General features: G+C 45.5%; 1 protein-coding gene across 4 annotated transcripts in view; it reads right to left on the bottom strand.

Annotated features, from left to right (window-relative positions):
- LOC102947084 overlaps nucleotides 1-19868 on the bottom strand; it is a 48429-nt gene extending 28561 nt beyond the window's left edge. For 3 of the 4 annotated variants that reach the window (XM_043525937.1, XM_007059254.3, XM_043525939.1), the window contains exons 1-3: nucleotides 19666-19868; nucleotides 2880-3004; nucleotides 413-2274 (exon numbers count right to left, since the gene is read on the bottom strand). In XM_043525937.1, coding sequence (XP_043381872.1) covers nucleotides 413-868 — 456 coding nt within the window. In that variant the 5' untranslated portion in view covers nucleotides 869-2274; nucleotides 2880-3004; nucleotides 19666-19868. The remainder of the gene's footprint in view (nucleotides 1-412; nucleotides 2275-2879; nucleotides 3005-19665) is intronic. The other variant, XM_043525938.1, reaches the window with a different exon arrangement.
- Between the last annotated feature and the right edge of the window lie 2524 nt (nucleotides 19869-22392).

Here is a 22392-nt window from a genome sequence, read left to right as displayed (position 1 = left end):
TCCCTCCTTAGCCGGGGGGGAGGCTGCTGCACAGTTCCTTCCTAACGATCGGGACACAGAACTCCAGGGGAGGTCCCTCCCCCAAGCCGTGGGCCCAGTCCGGTAAGGTGCTGGCCCCCTCCTCACCCAGTTCAGTGGGACCAAATCGCAGGATCGGGCCCTTTCTGAAGGAAGTTGGGGCGGCGAGGGGAAGCCGGGGGGGACAAGTTTACTCACCAGCCCTCAGAGGCTCAGTCCTGCACCCCATTGGCAAAAACAGGTCCCAGTGAGTCTAGTGGGCCAGGCCCTAGCCCCCGTCCCCTCCTAAGGAGCCAGAGGGGAGGGGGCGTAAGGGGCAAGCCGAAGTTCGTCCCCAGGCAGAGCCAGTGTAACTCGGCGCTGCGGCGCGGACTGCAGCGAGCCGGGGACTTGCCTTGGTGCCCAGCAGGATCCGGATCCCCTGCCTGTGCTTCTGCTGCTCCAGGATGCTCAGCAGGTGCTCCTGGAAGACGCCGATGCGGGTGAAGAAGTGCTCGTTGTCCCAGCAGCCCTCCATGTTATCGAAATCCACCCCCAGGGCCAGCAGGAACCGGACGCTGCGCGGCTGCAGGGCGATCTGCTGGGGTCTGCAGAGCAGGGCTGCCCGGCAGCGCTCGTCCAGCAGCGTCAGCTTCAGCACCTTGCCCGAGCGGACAGCGACCAGCGCGGCCGTCAGCCCCGCGGGGCCAGCCCCCACGATCAGCACCGAGACCCTCGCCCTCCAGTGGCGGAGCCTGTCCACGCTCACCTTCACCGCCACGTACAGCAGCACGGCCAGCAGGGTGCTCAGCGCCGTGTCCAGCGCCAGGCGCTCGTACTGCGCGTCCAGGCGGCCGCCTGCCTCCTCCATGCTCGCCGCCTGGCCAGCGGACCCCGGCGCCGGGGCAGAGGAGCGGCTCCCCCCGTCTGCGCTCCCCACCCCCTGCTCCAGGGAAGCGCCAGCCCAGGCGCCCGCGCCCCGGCAGCGGCGGATCCTGCTGCACCCGCGCCCCGCCGGTCACCCCCCCTGCTGCACCGTTCGCCTCTACTCCTCATTCCCTGCGGCTCCCAGCACTATCCCCCGCCTGTTCCCTGGTGAAATCAAGGGCCCTCCTCCTCCACTAGGCAGCCAGGATAAACAATGGGGGCGGTGCCACCCAGTTCCCTTGGGTCCCACCTCAGGGTGGTAGCCTTACCCCAAGGGGTCAGTTTCTCAGTGCGGCAGGGGGACCTGGCGTAGGCGGGGAGCTTTGGCGGAAAGTCAGGCTGGATCGACCCGGAGCCTGCCGGTTTGTGGGGGCCAAGCCCTGACACTGTACAGTCAGAACCAGAGGATCCAGCCAGGCCGCTGCTGCGGCGCCAGGGAACTCCAGCCTCGCCCCCGCGCGTCCCGGAGCAGGAGGGCTGCAAAAGCAAACCAGCGCCAGTAGCGGGATGCTGCCGCGTTTCGGTGCCGAGCCCTCCCCTTCTAATATCTAAATAAAGACAGTCTCGCTTCCTCCCTCCCTCCCCAATTCTAGACCCTGACACATCCCCGCACATTAACACTGAAAAAACCCAGACCCGGCCCCTGGCTGGATCTGGCTCCTCCCTGGCAATTGTTGGCTCCAAAGTATACACTCTGAAACACACAAGTGAAGCGGCTCTTCCTTCAGGGGGGAAGTCTGTACTGCAGCCTGTAGTGGCGAATCTCACTGGGAAAGCGCTGGTCTGCTCTGTGGACTCTGCTCGATGAAGACACGTTTTCATCATGATCCTGCAACATTTTCACTGTCTAAACGGAGACACCAGATGTAGCAGCTAGGAGTGCACTCCGCAATCTAGACGCCGGTCCCAAAGCGACGTAGCAGCAGCCCCAAAACGTGCATACAGCACCTGGAGCCCGCGGGCTCCGACAACTTTTTCGGTTTGTTGGTTGTCTTTTTGAACCCTCCCACCGCAAATTAATCACTCGTACTCAGATTGAGGGGCAGATTCTCCATGTTGAGGGTGCAACTTCGTAGCAGGGGGTCAGAACACATGTCAGAGTCTGGCAGGATCCAAGTAGATCCAGCAATTACCCGCCCCCCAGCGTGAGTTTCTTCTGCCACCCCGGGCTGCTTTAGCCGCTGACAGGAGTCATCCACCCCAGCCTGGTTCTCTCGCCGGGGCGCAGGCGCAGATTGAGCTCCAAGCGATGAGCGTGGCGCAGGGTGATTTTCAAAAGCGGCGTCAGCAGGGAAACAAGCCACCATCCATTGCTGTGACAGCTTGTCAAGCTGCAGAAGCGAAGCGTGCCTGAAAGAGCAAAGCAAGACAAACGTGCAGCTTCCGGCTCTTTCTGTAGGGTGGGTCACCGAGCCAGCATGGTGTTTGCTAGATGCACCGGGTTAGCTGCGCGTGAGCAAGCAACGAAACTGAGGAGCGAGCACGACAACGTATAGCCAAGACTGCAACAAAAATGGTTTTCCCCTGCCTGGGAGAAACTTCTCACTACGGACTCTTGACTAGCAGTCACTCGCGCGTTCCTGCCCCCCGGGGCCCAATGCTAAACCCATGGAAGGACAGCCCTCACTGCTTTCAGACCATGTCTTTCTTTGACCATCTTCCAGCAAGCACAGCTCAGGAACAGCAATAATGGAAGATCATTGAACAGCATCTGTACTTGGCCCAGTTGGGGCAGGCTTTACCACTGCTCCTTATTCAAGGATATTTAGGGTCAGGAGGGAATTTTCCCCAGGTCAGATTGGCAGGAACCCTGGGGATTTTTCTCCTTCTGCAGCATGGGGCACTTGCTGAAGTGGGTGCGTGAGGGTTTATGTTCTGCAATGTGCAGGTCAGATTAGAGGAGCACAATGATCCCATCTGGCCTTGATGTCTATGAGTAAGGATGGAATTTTTACCTTGGGCTGAAGGATGACAGATTCTTCCAGCTTTGGTAGGTCTGGACTTCTCTTGCCAGTTGGACAATGTTGCTAGTCACCGCACCAAAGATTTAGGATGGAATCTGGTCAGATCGGTCTCCAGTCTCAGGGTTGTGAGCAGAGTGGTTAAAGAAGAAGAAAAAAATAATCAGAAGAAAAAAGCACAATGTTCTCCCCATCTTTTTTCCACTGAAATTTTGATCAAAGTTCTCACTGATATTTTAACATTTCAAATACTTAAACCAGCTCTATAGATGGTAAAAGAGTAGAAAAACATTTCAATTATTTTTTGTCAAATTTTGTCCCCCCTTTTCTTGCCAAAACTGGAAATTGTGTAAAATGTTAATTGAAAAACCGAAACATTGATATTTTGACACACTTAGCTGACCAGCTTTGTCCAATCCCATGAAGGGTGTGTCTCTATCAGGGTTCTTTGGCTCCACAGCCAGTGGCTCCTATCACCACGATAGGACATTGTCTGATGCTGGGTCTTGGAAGCAGCTAGTTCTTGATGATGGATTCCATCTCTGCTGTGGGAGCATTAAAATGGGTTGACACCACATGTGCCCAGCAAGAGGATAAACAACAACATCATTGCAAAGACCTGCCTGCCTTTGAACAGTTCGCTGTACCCGTCTGAATCCCAGTGGTGGTAGCAATTTCCCCTCACTCCCTGTATCAGTAAAACAACTTTAAAGCAAGCTACAAACATGCTGTGTCACACCAGCCATGTCCTTTAATGATGTACGATAAATCCTTCAAACTGAGCCTATTATTTTATCTGAAGCTTTTATCATATTTGGGGTTTACTGGACCAGGCATAACCTAGTTTTTCAAAGTGCTGACCTTGGTCTTGTTTGCTATCATTTGAAGAATAACCTTAAAATGTGCTTCTATTGTGAGAAGAGGCTGTGTAAAAATGGCTCCTTTTTATTTGGATCTACTCCTTAGGTGGAGTCGGAAACATTTCCGCTGTCTGGGATAGAAATATGTATTACCTGTTAGAGGTGGCACAGCCAACACAGCTAAGAGACTAAAAGCTGGATTGTGCTCTGGCTCAACAAAATTGTTCATTCAGTTCCAATTGCAGGGACCAAATGGTGCCCTCATGTATACCTTTTAGTGCAACCCTGCTGAAAGCAATGGCATTGTACTCATTTAACCAGGGGCAGAATCTGGGCACGCATTAACCGGAAAGAAAATAGCTTGAGTTTCAAATTCCAGGTTGAGTCTGCAGAGCTGCAGTCCTTTCCTGGGAAGAAGTCCTTGCGAGATCGCAGAGAAAAAAGGCAGTGAGCCTATCCTAAAGATCTAGATATATCAAGCCTTATTAAAGCCAAATGTAGGGGGTTGTTTAATGAGCTCGCCCAGGAAAGATAAATGTGATGTGTTATTAATTTGCTAATTGTGTCACACATGAACCCAGGCTTCATCTTCATGCAGGGAGAGGGAAGGAATATTTGGGAAGAAGATTAGGGATTTCCAAAATTCATTTTCATCTATCCATGATTTTTCAATTTAAGAGCAAAGCTTCAGGGGTCCACTTATTAAATATATTCAATAGTATGGGCTACCGTTTTCATCTACAAAAGGCTTCTTCATAACTGCATGGTCTTGTTCTTAAACATGGTATGCTTCCATCTGCTTTTTCTTCTGTATTGCAGACAAATATGTCTAGATTTAACATTCAGAAAGATGCTCTCAGAAATCACATAACTAGCTCTTGCATTTATACTAATGCTTCATAAGAAGAAACCCATCTCAGCATTCTTCTATCCTCTGTAAACACCCCTGTTCAGCAAACAATGTGGTTGAAATACAATCAAGAAAAGCTTATTCATAGCAGAGAACCAATTACAATACATCAAAGGTGCTTAATTAGGTTTTTTGCAATTCACTTATCAGACCCATTGGTTAGTCTCTAAGGCGCCACAAGTACTCCTTTTCTTTTTGCGAATACAGACTAACGGGGCTGTTACTCTGAAACCACACATTTAATGTTGTTTTGTGGTAGTTGCCTTTACAGCTGCTTGTCCCTTGCAGTCTATTTAGAAAGAGACAAAAGCCCAGTATAAAATTGGCAGAAAAGTTATTGTCCATACAAGCGGACACACTTCAGAATTCATTAGAAGCCCCTATTGGGCTGTCAGTATCATATTAGTTGCAGTCTGCATTAAAGATCTGATCCAGAGACTATTAAGGTCAGTTGGAGTCTTTCCATTGCCACAGGTTTTATTTCCAAGACTGTTTCACTGTTGTAAAGCACTTAAATACCCCCATAAGCCAGTCTTTAGATATACTATACACTATAGAATGCTAAGGGCCCAATCCTGCTCCCACTGAAGTCACTGGCAAAATGTCTATTGACTTTGATGGGGGCAGGATCAGGATGTAAAGAGGGTACACAGGGGCTGGAACTATGGGTGTGGGGGGTGCTGCAGCACCTCCTAACTTGGAGTGGTTTCCATCATACACAGGGTTTACAGTTTGGTTCAATGGCTCTCAGCACCCCTACCATACAAATTGTTCCAGCACCCCTGCGAGGGTAAACTGTATTCAAGGGGATTACAAATTATCTAGTAGTTAGGTTTTCAGGGACTGGTTCCAGCAAGAAATAGTGCCAAATTAATTTGCATGTGAGGTCGCAAAAGTCTAAAACCATTTAAAACTGCATGAGGCAATCCTTTTTCCATTTTCTGCAACCTTGACTATTAGACCTAGTCTACACTAAATTTATACTGATATAACTGTCAGTTAGAGGAATGTTTTTTTTTTCTGATTTAGTTATACTGTTAAGCTATGCAGATGTATTGGAATAAGAGTTCCTTGTATTGGTATAGGATAAGCAATGCTGGTTGTAAGCACTTTTATACGGATATAACTATGTCCATACTTGGGGGAGTTTTGGGGCTTTATGCCAGTAATATTTTCTAGGGGATGTTAGAGAGCTTATTCCTTCACTCTCCCACTTCCCTGGTCCTTCTTGCATGAACAGAGAGCAACAATACCCGAAGTCCGAAGGTGCAAACAATTCGATGTTTATTGGGGTGAACTTCCAGCAAGCTTAAATACAAGTTCCTTTTTCCTTATTTTCGAATCCCAACTTACTTCCTGTTTGCCCCTAATTTATATAGTAATATTCTTAGCTATACCTTAACCAATCATTCTACTGAAATTTAACTAACCAATCCTAACATATTGTAACATGATTAGCTAACCAATTATATCCCACCACCTTAATTAGATTACACCCAGCAAAATTAATTATACAGCAGACAGAAACAATCACAGGACCAGACAGAGATTATACAGACAAACAATAGCAAAGTGGGAAAACAATACAGAAGTGAGGATTTCACATCCCAGCTATTGATAAGTGAGTTCTTGCCAGACAGGATGCTATCAAACTAAGTTTCCTTTTACATTTTCTAGGCACTTCCCTTTCTTTGGAGGTGATAGGAATTATCAGGACAGGATTGTATTCAGGACAGGATTGTATTCCTAACAGCCCAATAGCACCTTCTTTCAATGTGGCTAGTTTGGAATGTGAGGATGTGACTGTTCGCTTCCTGGCTTATGGCTGCCTCTGCTGCTTAGCCAAAGGCCTTAGCCTAAGAACAGGGCCTCAAACTGTCACAGTAAGAGAAGGCCCTTACACCAGCAGACAGTGATTTTGATTCTTTCTTTTATACCTCTAGAACTAGCCAAGTAATAAGAATACCCCTAAATTCTTAAAGTACAGGCCTTTACAGACAGGCCTGAATATCTATATCCTAACAGGGGAATGCAGCAGAGTTGTTGCTGCATCACACTCTCAAGTAGGTGGATGTGGGATGATAGTAGCTGTGTCCCAGTTTCCCATCTTGTGTTTTGTGGCCTATTCAGGCCACAGGAATGGCCAGACTTCCCGTCAAGACACATTCAAGTATTTGATCCCTTCTGGGGCCACAGCATCCTTGAACACAGGGGTAGTCAATAGGCAGACTGCAGGCCAAATCCGGACCGCCAGATGCTTTTGAATAGACCCCAAAATATTTTATTTACTTATTATTGTCATTATTGGGTTTTTAAAACTATTTTCTCAGGAGTCTGGACCTTGATTAGACTTGACCAAGACATTTTGACATTGACAAAAAATAATTGACTACCCCTGGCTTTAACACATCCAGCAGAAATATAAAGACAACTAAACCTTCAGCCCGAATTGGGCTCAGCTGGCCATCATTCTCCTTCATAGGAGACCCTCACCTAAAGTGTAATATCCTCACAGCAGCAGGCTGTCTACTTCTCTGCTCTTTCAACCTTCTACCAGGCCCCTTCCCAGCAAGGGGGAGCTCACCATCTTCTCTCTCTCTCCTCTTTTAAACCCATCCCCTTCCTCTGCCCAGACCCTCCTTAGGTGCAGTCAATTCTCGTGCCTGTGTGGGGTCTACACCCTGTCACATGGAGACAAGCCTTTACACACACTGGTATGTGGTTACATTTAAGCATCTTTACATTGCTCTGCCAGTATACAAGGGCCATACAGTAGGTGGGAATGACATTTAATTATATGCTGAAGGCCCTTTATGCTGCCCAAGCAGCGTGGGAGAGCTGAAGTAAGGCCAAGTTCACAGAACTGAAAAAAAAAAAATAGTCAAAATAAACAGTTTATGAAGGGTTTTTTTTTAAAAAAAAAAAAACAAAAACAAAACACAAAAACAAACGTCTCAGTTACTCACCAGAGTATGTCTGAGCAAACTAATAGTTCACCTCATAACTGGGTTTTTTTTCCCCCCTTCTCTCCATATGTACATGCTAGAAGGCACTGGATTCACAAGGATATGCTGATACCCAAAGTAAGACTGGCTTATTGGGATTTCTCAGAATATGCTATAATACACATAACTGACAATCCAATTCTAACCAACATCTGCCAAAGCTTTGGATTTTTAAACTACCTGCCATTCATTTGTATTTCTGTAGTACCGACAGGCCCCTTGTCAAGCATCAAGGCCCCCATTGTGCTAGGTACTATACACAAAAAATGAAAAGGGAGTCCCTGCCCCAGGGAGTGTGAACTTCTTATTTTTGAGGAAACCATCTGAGGAAGCCCCTATTTTAACTGGTCCCCAAGTGCTCTTATGCTCATGCACACCGGAGGCTGACTTCTCATGAGAATAGCTAAGAGCAATAGAAGAGAGCAAAGCAACATCTGGCCTAAACTGAAGAATGAAGCAATACATAAGATTTAGCTTTGCTAGGTAATTATTTAGAGTATGATTTAGCCATGTAAACAGCACTAAAGAAACTCTGAAGCAGGCTAAGGAGGCATAAGGTGTTTAAAGATAGAACTGGTCTGAGATCAAGAAAACCTGGTTCTCAAAGTAACAAATTTAAACAAAAGCCAGCGTTCATAGAATTTACACTTTTGGGTCCAGGATAAAATTACTTTGTACTCAGATATGTATAAATTACAGAGCAAATGTGAGAGAGAAAGGAACAATGGAAAGGAAAAGGAACACTGAAGTGAAATTTCTAAATGAAGTTTGAATATAGGAGGGTTATGGCTATAGTATGTAATATCCAGGCTACTTTTACCAGCTGTTCAAACATTCATTTTGTGGTTACATTCAAATCCATAGGGCAAATTCTGCCATCAGCCCCACTCGGGTAAATCCACAGTACCACCATTGCAATCAGGAGGAGTTCCCCTGCACTTACACCAGTGGATGTTAATGCAGAATTTGGATGAATCTGGTTGTCTGGTGAGCAGAATTTTTATACTTCCAGTTATTTCAGCAGGTCTGTTTCATTTAGGCTGAGATTTTCAAAGGAGCCACAAGAAGCGAGGCACACATCTCTCTTTGAATTTCAAAATGATTTTGGCACCTAATGTCCTTAGGCTGCTTTGGAAAATCCCAGTCTTTAAGGATTGTTGTACTCATTTTGTCTTGTTTTCTATTTACAGGTGGCCAAAAGCTTGTGAGGGTGGTGGCGGGGAGAGGCGGTCTGATCACTGAAGTCACTGGGGGACTTTCCCTGGATTTTCGTGGCTTTGTATCAGACACTAATCCCAAGAACATTTTTAAACACACACAAGTAAGTGTAACACAGGTAGCAGAAAAGGGGTCCTCTTTCCACAGAGCAGACACAGCTACACATACAAAGTGGGCGTACACATGATGCAAAAAAAAAAAAAAGTGTCATTTAGTGCCCATCTGGAATTGTGGGTACCATTACTTTAATTCATTCCTCCTAAGGGTGAGTGGGAAGCTGAAGAGAAGCTTAAATATCATGGGAAATCTTTTCATAACTTTGGCTCAAGTTACGGTTGCTAAGAGAAGAGTGTTTTGATTAAGTTCGAATACTTTATTAATTACGGACAGCTTGGTGATCCAGCCACCTTACCGAGAGAACCCAGCCCATCACAACAGCATGGTATTTATTTGAAGAAGCAGGGGATTTTCAAACCCTACTTTTACAAGTGTTGGCCCCAATTTCTTTTGGAAACATTTGCACTGCAGAGCTACCATTTTGTTAGCCTATATTCTTTTGCTACCCTGACAACTTGGTCTATTTGTGCAGAATTTTCCGTACTCCATTTCTCTGGCAATTTGAAGGTAAGCCACAGTGCTGTTATACATACCATATGTTCTGGTTCTCAGGTCTGGATAAAGCGGTTTTCCTCAGTACTGGCCCCAATTCAGCACACTCACCATAGCCAGCACGTGCTCACAGGTGTGCTTTGCTGATTAGGCATGGGCTTCAGCACCTGATTTTTGGAAACAGGGCCTTTTTGGGGGGTACTTGAAATATGGGGCTATATTGTCCAGGTGCAACCTCAGGCAGGCATGTCCCTGCTCTCTGGGGATGGCTCTGTGTACGTGGAGGGCTGCTCCCTTCATTGGGCTGCAGCAGAGAGTTCCTGCATTTATGCTGGTCCTTCTCTCTGAATCCTGCCCACTCCCCGTCTCTCTCCACTCCCTTTTTGTCAACTTATTCTAGGTGAGGAGCAAAGGCCAGTGCCTCTGTGCTCCCCAGAGCACAGGCAGAGCAAGGACTGCTATTGTGGGAGGCTCTTGGGCCGTCATACAAGTAGGGGGCATAGGTTCTCTCACCTCCATCTCCCTTGGGCACAGGCCATCGGACCTAAGTCAGTTGTTTTAGTTAGAACAAACTTTGCTTCGCAGAAGTTTTCCTCTCTTCCATTTGACAAACCAAAGAGATTGGTGGATTGCTCTTTCATGCTGTGCTACAACACCACGATGCCACAATAGTCACTGCTGCTGCTACAGTTATCCAATCCAGTTCATTAAGCCAATACTTGAACTCAGCCTGTTCACTGGGCCTTCTACAAACATGCATTTCAAAGAGATCAGGGCCCCAAACTTAAATCAAAGCTTATTTAAAGCTGCCAGTTTTCTCCTTGTTTCATCTCAGCACCGGAACCTCACATGCCTCTGATAAGAAGTCACAAAGTGCTACAAGTTTTCTCAAAACCATACCCATTGTGCTGAGTCTCTAACACAGAAGGCCCCCTCCATGCTGCAATGGCAGCACAAAGGGGAGGAAACAACCCTCTGAACATAACCCTTGTACAGAGGCTGGCATAAGGGCTCTGTGCTGACCCTGCTCCCAGCCACTGATACAGGGGATGTATTGAGGATAGGAGAGGGGACTGGCTGGACTTCACCGTGTTACAGCTGCTCTCTGCTTCCCAGTGCCCACATGCTGCTCTAACTTACACCAGGGGCCGAGCGACCCTGACTGCTCCAGAATATGGGGAGTGCAAAGTAACTTAAAAGCACCTTTATTCCCCGCTTCCATTCCTGCCGCAAACGTAAGCAAGAGGGAACCAAGAATCAGGACCGCTGACATCTGTGGAGTCATTCCCAATTTACATCATTGTAAGAGAGAAAGGAACCAGGCCCTAATTATGTAATATAATGTTCCTAGGGCGCCCATCAGTGTAGTATCTGAGCTCTGACATTACTGGTCTTGTTAACTAAGCGGATCACAGATAAGGAATTTAACAAAAAGCAACTACGTTGGAGTAAGGCTTTGTAAACAAAAGCCAGAAAACAAAACCAAACAAAACCCTTCAGTCTTCTAAACAGAAAAATCAGTAGGGAAGGAAATAGTTCCAAACTCAACAGTAATGGCAAAACCATTAAGGATAAACAAAATAAACAGCACAGAGTAGCAGAGTTCTTTTTAAAAGATACAATATTTAAGTCTTACTCTTGTCTTCCTCCCAGGGACCAATTCCAGAAGAGTCAGACTGCATGTGAACCATCCTAGATGGGCCACATTCTGCCTTCATCTATATAAAGGCAACAACATGGAAATCAGGGAAAGCAGAAAGAGGACTAGGATTGCACATCAGCACATTCTTCTTTTTATTTAAAAACCTGATCTTCAAAACCATGTCAGCTGGAGTAATCTCTAGCAGGGTCTGTGGAGGAGATGGGTGGTTTCTGGTGGCCCTTTGCTTTCTGTTCATTGTTAGTGGTCAAGTAAGGAGATTGCTACATGGAATCCTACCAAGTAATTCCGAGATGATGATCATCTGCTTAACAGGATGGGATAGGGCAAGGCCAGGGTTTGTGCTACAGAGACAGTTCACAGGAGTCCCACATTAGACAAAATGAACCCCTCTGTGAGGTTTCTGGTCTACTCACAGAGTTCTTGTTCAAACTAACGGATGAAAACTGTTAAAGTCTCTGGCCACTTACCCTTCATGCAGCTCAACAATTTGTCCTGAGGCAGATAGCAATTCTGGCATCTGCAGCACATGCAGTGACATCTCCTGGCTAGCAAACACCTATCTGTAGTTACTGTCCTGTGACTAAAGCTCCTTTTAAAGGCTTTGAGCCCATCTAGTCACATTTGCATCTGATTGCCTGAGCTCAGGGAAGTACTTCCAGCTAGTACTCTGAACCCCCAGATGAGATTTAATCTCCCAAACCCTATGCTGCTCTGTGGGCCTTCCTACAGGCCCCAAAGGGGTGGGGGCATAACAGGACTGTCACATCCCTTCCAGGAGACACTGAAGGACCTTATACCCTAGCACAGCAGCTACTGTGGTCTATAGAGCTGGTTTTTATCGCAGGGGAAGGTTTAAACTGAGCATTCTGAGCAAGAATCCTGAAATTCAAAATCTGGAAACTGTTTCCCACTGTATTAGTGGTTCCCTGGTTCATTTTAATTAGAAACCCCTAGACAACTTTCCTCTTTGCAGACCATTTGTACTGAAATCCATTGCATGTGGACGTCCGCCCTTCAGACACTACTGCAGCCAAAACCAGCCTAGTGGAACGTCTCACCGCATTCTAAACTTCCAAGCGAGAAGGGCAAAGTAAGATGCCGAGTTTGGGATGGGAGTTAAAAAATGAGCCCTGGTCCTACGCAGGGCTCTGTGTCACTGTGCAACAGTCCCAGTGCCTTTTTATTTCATGTTAGGTTTCGTCCAACTGCAAATATCCCAATTGCCATCCAAAGAGAATTCTCCCTGAACCTGTATTTAACAGCATTCACATGTGCCTCACTAGCATAATGGGACTGTACTGGACCTGGCTGCAAAGGGAAGCTTACTAGGGTCCTAGTTAATTTCTGTTCTCAACAGCCTGCTATGCACATATAAGGTTATGGAGGAGGCGGAGGAAAAGGGGCAAAATAAGGAGAAGACACAAGTCATAAAAAAGTAGGGTGACAAAAGATAACGATAGCAAGTAAAGGAACGGGGATGCAGAGAAAGAAGGGGGATGAAGAAACTAAGATAGGAAAGGTGCAGATAATTTGTGCCACCTGGAGCAGCACCTCCTACAAAGCACAGATGAAGCAAGAGTAAGGGATTTAGGGTCACATTTGGAAGTGAACTTCGGAGAAGGGGCTTGAAAGAACCCAAATCCCATCTTCTTTTGGGGCACCAACATACCTAGAACTGGTCCTGGGCATCTGTGACCACAGGCTCCTGGAGGTGTTCTGCATAGTACAAGCCAATTCAATACATTTTGGCTACAGCACAGGCTTCCTCCCCTCCACCCAGTGCATGGACCCCAGGGCTGGTGCTTTTTCTTTCTGAGCACAAGGTGAGGAGGGATCATAGCACAACGCTGGCACTAAACAAGCTGCAGTCAGATGAGAAGCTGATTGTGTCCCATCCCCCTTCTACTTGCTGCCATCCCAGGATCTGCTCTGCAATTCACTGGGTCTATGCTACACACTGTCAAAGGGCTGAACAGTTAGTCGTTGCTCCTCTGTGTACTCCTCCACTTCTCAGTCCACTGCTTCTGTTCTCTCCAGCCACTACACAACCCTATAGGTCAGTAATTGCACAGTATTGCACTGTGAGGATTAGGATCCTCAAAAGACTTCTGTGATCCAGGTGGGCATTACTATCCCCATTTTACAGAAAGGGAAACTGAGGCACAAGACTGAACAGTGACTTACTTAAACTTACAAAGAGGGCCAAAGGGTGGTGTTTATGTGACCATCACTTATTTGCACTACTACTGTAGTGCAAATAAGTGATGGTCACATAAACACCACCCTATACCGGAAATCTACTGACAACTATATTTACCTACATGCCTCCAGCTTTCATCCAGACCACATCACACAATCCATCGTCTACAGCCAAGCTCTAAGATACAACCGCATTTGCTCCAATCCCTCAGACAGAGACAAACACCTACAGGATCTCTATCAAGCATTCTTAAAACTACAATACCCACCTGCTGAAGTGAAGAAACAGATTGACAGAGCCAGAAGGGTACCCAGAAGTCACCTACTACAGGACAGACCCAACAAAGAAAATAACAGAATGCCACTAGTCTTCACCTTCAGCCCCCATCTAAAACCTCTTCAGAGCATCATCAAGGATCTACAACCTATCCTGAAGGACGATCCCTCACTCTCAGACCTTGGGAGACAGGCCAGTCCTCGCTTACAGACTGCCCCCCAGTCTGAAGCAAATACTCTCCAGCAACTACACGCCACACAACAAAAATACGAACCCAGGAACTTATCCCGGCAACAAACCCCGTTGCCAACTCTGTCTGTATATCTATTCAAGGGACACCATCATAGGACCTAATCACATCAGCCACATCATCAGGGGCTCATTCACCTGCACATCTAGCAATGTGATATATGCCATCATGTGCCAGCAATGCCCCTCTGCCATATACATTGGCCAAACTGGACAGTCTCTATGCAAAAGAATAAATGGACACAAATCAGACGTCAAGAATTATAACATACAAAAACCAGTCAGAGAACACTTCAATCTCCCTGGACGCTCAACAACAGAGTTAAAAGTGGCAATTCTTCAATAACAAAAAATTTCAAAAACAGACTCCAATAAGAAACTGCAGAACTGGAATTAATTTGCAAACTGGACACCATCAAATTAGGCCAGAATAAAGACTGGGAGTGGATGGGTCACTACAAAAACTAAATTTCTCCATACTAATTTCCCCCTTCTGTTACTTCTTGTCAATTGTTTGAAATGGGCCACCCTGTTTACATTGGCCTCATTACCACTACAAAAGTGATTTTTTCCTCCCTTGGTATTCTACTGTTGAGAATAGCCCACTTCCACTTTAATTGAACTGTCTCGTTAGCACTGACCCCCTACTTGGTAAGGCAACCCCATCTTTTCATGTACTGTGTATATATACCTGCCTACTGTTTTTCCCCCCACTACATGCATCTGATTAAGTGGGTTTTAGCCCACAAAAGTTAATGCCCAAATAAATTTGTTAGTCTCAAAGATGCCACAAGTACTCCTAGCTGTTTTTGCTGATACAGACTAACATGGCTACCACGCTGAAACCTGGGTTTTTTAAGTTCAACATACATAACATACAGCAGGACCTCAACATTGGCATTGCTTGTAAAGTGTCAGGATTATACTTGGTCCTGGCTTGAGTGCAGGGGACTGGACTAGAAGACTTCTTGCAGTCCCTTCTAGTCCTTCACTTCTATGATTCTATAATCTGATGTCATTTGTGTCAGTTCACTCAGTGCTGTGCCTAAAAGTCAATTAGCAAGTCCTAGCAAGTCCATTAATGATATATGAGAAATACTTCTCACTAGCTCAGTGGTTCCCAAACTTGTTCCACCGCTTGTGCGGGGAAAGGCCCTGCTGGGCCAGGCCGGTTTGTTTACCTGCCGCATCCGCAGGTTTGGCCGATCACGTCTCCCACTGGCTGCGGTTTGCTGCTCCAGGCCAAATGGGAGCTGCTGGAAGTGGCACGGGCCAAGGAACATACTGGCTGCCGCTTCCAGCGGCTCCCATTGGCCTGGAGCAGCAAACCGCGGCCAGTGAGAGAGCCGTGATTGGCCGAACCTGCGGATGCGGCAGGTAAACAAACCGGTCCAGCCTGGCTGGGCCTTTCCCTGCACAAGCGATGGAACAAGTTTGGGGACCACTGCACTAGCACTAGCTTATACTAACTTCATTATGCCAACCTTGGAAGATGGAGCACCTGCTTATAAGATGAATGCACAAGTGTATGTATTAGGTCTCTAGTCCATTGTGATATGGCTATATCACAAACACAAAACTAAAAACAATGCACAGCCATTCTCCAGAGACTTTGCTTCCATGCAAGATAGCCATTCGCTCTGTCCTTTCACGTCTCCTGCTGCAAGTCTTAAATTGTCGGTATCTATTGTAGTGAGGTATAGGACCATCCAGCTGTAATAATCCTAGTGGATTCAGAGGGAATATGATCTGGCAGAAGATGTTCTGTTGTATTTATTTATTAAGCAAAATGAAACCAGATGGCTGAGAAACACCAGGGTCATTCTTTTTCCAGATACCAACCTGCAGCTGGTTTCTAAAATACATAGTAGTAGCAGCATCCTTTCAGACTCATTACTTATTTGTGACATTTATGGCCTAATCACTTAGACTCTTCAGCAGCTGTCAAGATGACTGTTACATATAGTTACTTCATGCACATTGAGCCTACAACTGTAGTGTCCCTGATGGTCGCTCCTTCTCTTTCTGCCTCAATATCCCCATTTTTCACTCTTCTCATTGCCCCTGAGGCTTCTGTAGTTGGGCCCTTTCTCTTCTTTCCATTTATAGTGTCCGTGGCCAATCCCATCTGTTCTGAACTAAACTCTCAAATCTACCTCTACTCCCCTAAAAATAACTTAATATAGAATAACCCTGTATTGATTTGGTTACTTCTGCATGCCTACTAACTAATGCTATAATTCTATAGTGGATTGATGGCATAGATAAAATAGTCACATGGGCCATTTACCACAGTATTACAAGTTAATGTAGAGACTTCCCCCACGAGACACTAGTCACCAGAGCTTCCAATGGACTTTTTACCTAGTCACCACAGCGAAGATTTTAAAAGCAGGATCCTAGAATTAAGTTCCTATATCTACAGTTAAGCTCCATAATAAATGGCCTGAATTTCACAAGTACTGATCGCCCATTGACTTCAATGGGAGCTGCTGGATGTTCAGCACTTTTGAAAAATCAGGTCATTGAGGACCCTAACTATGCTCTCCTATTCTGCTCATCTTGTCCTGCATCATCATGAAGTAATGCTGTTTTTTGTGATTCCGGGGAATAACTTGTCATCACGCATCTATTTCCAAAGTTCAAGAATTAAATGCTGGAATCGTCCTCCTTTTCCCTATGTTTTCTATGGGTTAGCTTATTAATTTTATTTACACAAGTCTCTGCTGAATTTAAACAGAATCCTCTTGATAATCCACCAGCCATAAATTTAATCATCAAATCTTCAGGCCATCAGTGCCTTTGGTCTAACCAGAGACAACCTCAAATCCAAACTGCAGGTAATCTGGTTTTGTACTCTCTGCGTTGCTTCTGTGAAACAATGGGCTCTTATTGTTGCACAGAGCCTGTGCACTTTGAACCAATTCTGTGACTACATAGTCTCCTCAAATTAAGCTGGCAGGTCAGATAACAGAGGTTCCCATCTCCTCCTGGATATCCCAGATTTGGGCCTCTTGAGAGCATGCTACATGCTTCTGAGCTTATAGACCTGCCAAGAGTATGCTTGATTCTGCGCTTCTTGTATTGGCCTGGTTGTCCACATTAGGGTCCATTCTAAGCATGTTCAAACTATGTTATAAGATTATAAATCATCATCACATCAGTTAAATGGACTAGAAATAAGTCAGACAATACATTTGCCTTCGGAACATTTTAATTAGGTGTTAATGTAGACTTCCAAAATATGGATCCCTTCCTAATTTAATAATAACTGGGTAGATCTGTTACATGCACTGATTTCTTTAGCACTGAATTAGAAAGGAGGGGAAAAAAGCAGTTTTAGCTGTACTTGCTACTGGAGTTACTACTGACATCTGAAAAAAGAAAAGGAGTACTTGTGGCACCTTAGAGACTAACCAATTTATTTGAGCATAAGCTTTCGTGAGCTACAGCTCACTTCATCAGATGCATACTGTGGAAACAGAAAGCTTATGCTCAAATAAATTGGTTAGTCGCTAAGGTGCCACAAGTACTCCTTTTCTTTTTGCGAATACAGACTAACACGGCTGTTACTCTGAAACCTGACATCATCTGGCATTTTTAAAAACAAAGTAGGAACCACATTGTTTTGTTATACCACTAGGTGTCAGTACTACAATTTCTACTGCAGATCTTGGGTACTTTGACTGTAACTTACTTAACAGTGGCAAACTATGTATGACATTGAACACCCTCCAGCCCATGCAAAGAAACTAGCTGATTTCCAGGTTTGCCATCACAACTATTCACTAAGGAAAGTCATCAATGGGAAATCACCAACTAACCAACCTAGGGTGACCAGATGTTCCGTTTTTATAGGGACAGTCCCATTTTTGGGGACTTTTTCTGATATAGGTACCTATTATCCCCCACCGCCTGTCCTGTTTTTTCACAGTTGCTATCTGGTCACCCTAAACTTACCACCTATCATGGGCTGCTCTGACAGTGATCACAACAAAGCCACACTGGCTGTGTTCAGTGGAGACCATTATTATTTGTACTGTGGGAGCATCTGGGAACCTCAAAGGAGGTCAGGGCCCCATTATGCTAGGGGCTGTACAACCAGGTGCAAAGAGCAGGGACCATCAGAATTTGGAGTCAGGGGGAAGGCAGCAGAAAGAGAATGTTGCAGGGAAACATCAGTAGGATTACAGGTGGGATTTGGAAGGCAAGGTATTAATGACTGGAGGGTCTGGTTAGGGGATGAATGCAGATACATGGGTTATGTGACACACTCCATTATCAGGAGGGAGGAGAAGAAGGGAGTATAAGCTATTTGGAGCAACGATGGTCTTTTTGTCCTTTGTTTGTACGGCACCTGGCACAATGAGGTGATGATCTCTGACTGGGATACCTAGGCAATACTAATAATTCAGATGAAGATGACAGCTCCACATCCCAATCAATGAGTTCAGACAATAGCAGATCCACAGCCCATCTTAAGTTCAAGCCTTAAGCTCTCTGTGGTCATGGGTTTCACAGGTCCTCAAAGCCATTATCAGTTATTATCATACTCGTTTGGTTTTCAGTCCTTGTCATATACCGTTAGCCAAACCTGTATTTTATTACATCAAAGCAAAAAATCATTTGAGGGAATTGGTAGCAGAGCGTGTGTATTTATGTAGCAATAGTCTGAAAATCTTTCTGGTTTTACTAAAGAAAGGTAGACCTCTGCTGGAAGAAAGAACTACTGGGACTCTTGACATACACTTATATGTGTATAAAATAAGACGCCGATGCAGATTACAGGTAGCCAACATTTTTCAAACAAAAATATGTTTTATTGGAAAATGGCTTGTTTTCAGAAATAACATTTAATAAAATAATTGTTGACACTGTCAATGTTTTCACAAAAAAGGATGCTTTTTTGGGGGGGCAATTTTTATCAAAACAATTATCAAGATTTCTCACTGACCAAAGACCAATTTTTTGGTAAACACAAAATGTCTAGAACTAGTTCGTTAACACTTGCAATACAAATGGTGAAGAATTTAAAAAAACAACACTCAAATATTTTGAAGAAAAACAACAACTATTCATTGTTCCACTTCAAACATTTTGAACTGAAAACAACTTTGAAGTGATCATACGTATGATAAAAAAGCAGCTAAATTCTTAAAAGGCTGTACTCATTGTTTTGAACATAGAGAACAGAGGTTGTAGGATCCCTGCTTGACTTAGGTATAACTTTATAGTGTGTTGAATCTAATAATGTATTTGTCCCATTTTCATTCTCTTTAACCAGGAACCAATATTTTCCTTGTTTTTTTATTTTTATTTTTTGTGTTAAATTATTTCACTAATAATCCAAGTGAAAGAGGGGGGGGGGGAAAGAGAGCTAATAAATGCCTTATAATTAATTGCATTTCCAACCACAGATGAAGAAACAAAACTATTCAACATGTAGAAAAGCTGGCAAAAAATATTTTGTAAATGGTTAATTTCCCTCTGCCTGTCTGATCTCTCATCTTTTTGTCTGTCAAAATGCTTACGTGGGTTCCATCCCAGGAGCATCTGAGCACTTGGGACAAGAATTCTCCAACAAAGCTTTACTCTCTTTCAGAGTGAGTGGGATTTATGTCAGTGTTCCCAAACTGTGATTATTTACAGAGAAGTGCGATTTCCACTGTGCCATGATAGCTCAAGGCCTGTGGCTCAGTGCTGTTCATGCCGCTTACCAGCTTGTCTCCCTTACCTCGAACCCAAGTCAGTGCAGCACGTTGCTTTGGGAGCATTCTCCATTTCACTCACCATTCTGGGATAAAAGTGGGGTCCTCATCAACTCTGGAGCTACAGCATAGAAAGGCTAGTTGGTTAGGAAATACATTCCACTGCGAGGCTCTGATGAAGCCATTCAAGCCATCTGGGACAGGCTTGTTTCCTTATCAGGCATCAAACACCCATCCCCTAATGCTAAGTCACTCTGGCTTCACGCAGCGACATGATCACAGTTAGAGGAAAGGCAGGGGAGTGTGGCAGTTTGTGCTTTGCTGGTGCACTCAGACCCTTTATTGGCACCAGCTGGTCCCTGCATTAGGGAGGCCACACTAGCACTCTCGGAGGGAGAGGAGCAAAGTGGTGACTAACTGTGTTTTCTGTGGAGAGAGGGCAGCACTCACCTCTGTGCAATTGCTACATAGTATCTACAGGATGGGGTAGGCTGGGTGGAGGAGTGAGGGTGGGGGCAATGGAAGAAGATTATTTGTGCTATTTAACAAGGTCCTTCTAGGACTTGCTAGTCACTGCTGTCTAGATCCACAACTGCAAAGCTCTGTGCAGCTCATCAAGTGACCTATTTCATGGATGTGAGTGAATGGGGGGAGAGGAACATTCTTTGCTTTAGCCCAATTACCGCAAATTGACTCTTACCATCACTCTGGTTCCTCCTCTCCATCTACGCCAATTACTCTCTCTCCCCTGCCCACCCTCAACTTCCTGCCAGCCATTCCATTCTCTTTGCCCCGCCTTTTTCACTCCATCCTTCTGATCTACTTCAGATATTCCAGTTATTAGACAAAGCATCTGGCAGGGAGTGTTAAGACCTAAGTCTGAGTCCCCCATACTGGCTGTAACTTTGTGAACTAATTAATTGGCACAGATGTCTGTTTGTTTAACAAAGTGTATGACATCTGCTGTCTATGGAAAAATGTCCCCCAGTAGTGTCCATAACCAGTTTATATTGCTATTACCTAAAGTAAATGGATGAAAATTGAGTAGAAATAAAGAGTAACCCCCTTGGGATTTGGTAGGTATTTGTGCTACTGCACATGTAAATAGGTTTCCAAAACAGTGGTGAAATTACATGTTGAACATAATGTAGTTTCAGATATATTTATATAATTAACTAACCCAATGAACCGGCACTCAAGAGGCCATATTAAACTACTGTAGGGCTCTCCATTTATTTAAATCACAGTTCAAAACCAAAACCAAAACCAAATGGGGATCGTAGCATCTGCTGAGCTTAATAGAGATGGATAGATCCTGATAGCCTGCTTTGCTCCCATAATTTAAATCAGAGGATGGCTAGCAGGGTGGACAGTTAAGCCTCTATTGCAGGCTTATCTAGGGAAATAATTATTTCACCAGTGAAGGTGCAGTAATAATAACTATTCAAGTTCAATCCTTGAGGGGGCCATTTAGGGATCTGGGGCAAAAATTGAGGATTGGTCCTGCTTTGAGCAGGGGGTTGGACAAGATGATCTCCTGAGGTCCCTTCCAACTCTGATATTCTATGATTCTATGTATAATATGGTTCTATATGTCCAGGTATCATTGCCCGCTATTGATGTGTGGCCGGCTCTGGAATGGAAGAGGGCAGCTGTTTGACAGCAGCACGACATAACAGCTAAAGATGAGGAGAAAAACTTATCTGATTGAAAGTGCAGGAGAATTTACAAAAAGAAAAGAAGTACTTGTGGCACCTTAGAGACTAACAAATTTGAGCATAAGCTTTTGTGAGCTAGTTAGTCAGAATCTAACTACCTACAGTGAAATCTGCCTACAGAACTCACTTCCTCTTGTTACTCTTGTGATAAGGGCCATGGACAGCAAAAGACTAGATCGGGTCAGGATTTTGGTGTAGCATCTCACCAGGAAGAAGATCCCCCACACACGTCAGTTCCTTTACTGCCGTACTGCTGGATCAATGAGAGGAGTGACACCTATCAAAAAGGACTACACCATTTCCTGCGGCAGCATCTTGCATCGTCTTTGGTGGTCTGCCAGCCAGGTGCCAACCAGCCCTAATGGTGATTAGTTTGTGAGAAATTATGGGACCTTGGTCCTAGCTGGCTAGAGAAATCTGTGGGTGAGCAAACATTTGCCCAAAGGTATCACATTCCACTTACAAATACGAGTGATGGGCCCCACTGGAAGTGGAACCTTCATTCGGAGTTGCTGACACCAAGTAGGGTGGTACGGCCCAGTACCCCGTACCAGCAAGAGATTTATAGCTGCTACGGTGTACCGGAAAGAGGAGCAGCAGAACGTAGGGCCATGGGGCAGCCCCACGCCAGCAGCTCCTGCGGTACAGCTGTATTGCCCCCAGCTCTTCCATGCAGGGTCTCCTCCCTCTGTACAGCAGGCCTGCCAGAGGACCGGGCTCGGGGGGCGGTACAGCAGCGCCGGGGGAGCTGCTGGCATGGGGGTGCCCAGCGGCCCCACGTTCTGCTCCTTTCCGCGCTGCAGTTCCGAAGGCATAGCGGGAGGAGGACAGAGCCCCCACATCTCCAAGTAAGGGGTGTGGATCATGTAAGGGAAGAGCATGGGGGTCTTGGGCTGGGGGCGGGGAGGAGTTACATGCAGGGTCATGTGAGGGTCTCATGTGCCCCCCCCGTACTGGTAAGAAATGGATTCCGTTTGCACCACTGCTGACACCAGACCTGCTACAATAGCTTTGGTTCTTGGTTGGAGCTGAAATCAGAAGGGATCTATTTTCTGCATCTGATGCTGCTGAAGTCACATGAGAAACTCAGC

The sequence above is a fragment of the Chelonia mydas genome, chromosome 12 (assembly GCF_015237465.2).
Source record: "Chelonia mydas isolate rCheMyd1 chromosome 12, rCheMyd1.pri.v2, whole genome shotgun sequence".
Classification (NCBI taxonomy): Eukaryota; Metazoa; Chordata; order Testudines; family Cheloniidae; genus Chelonia; species Chelonia mydas.
The sequence above is the reverse complement of the archived record's forward strand: the minus strand, read 5'-3'. Positions and strand labels throughout refer to the sequence as shown.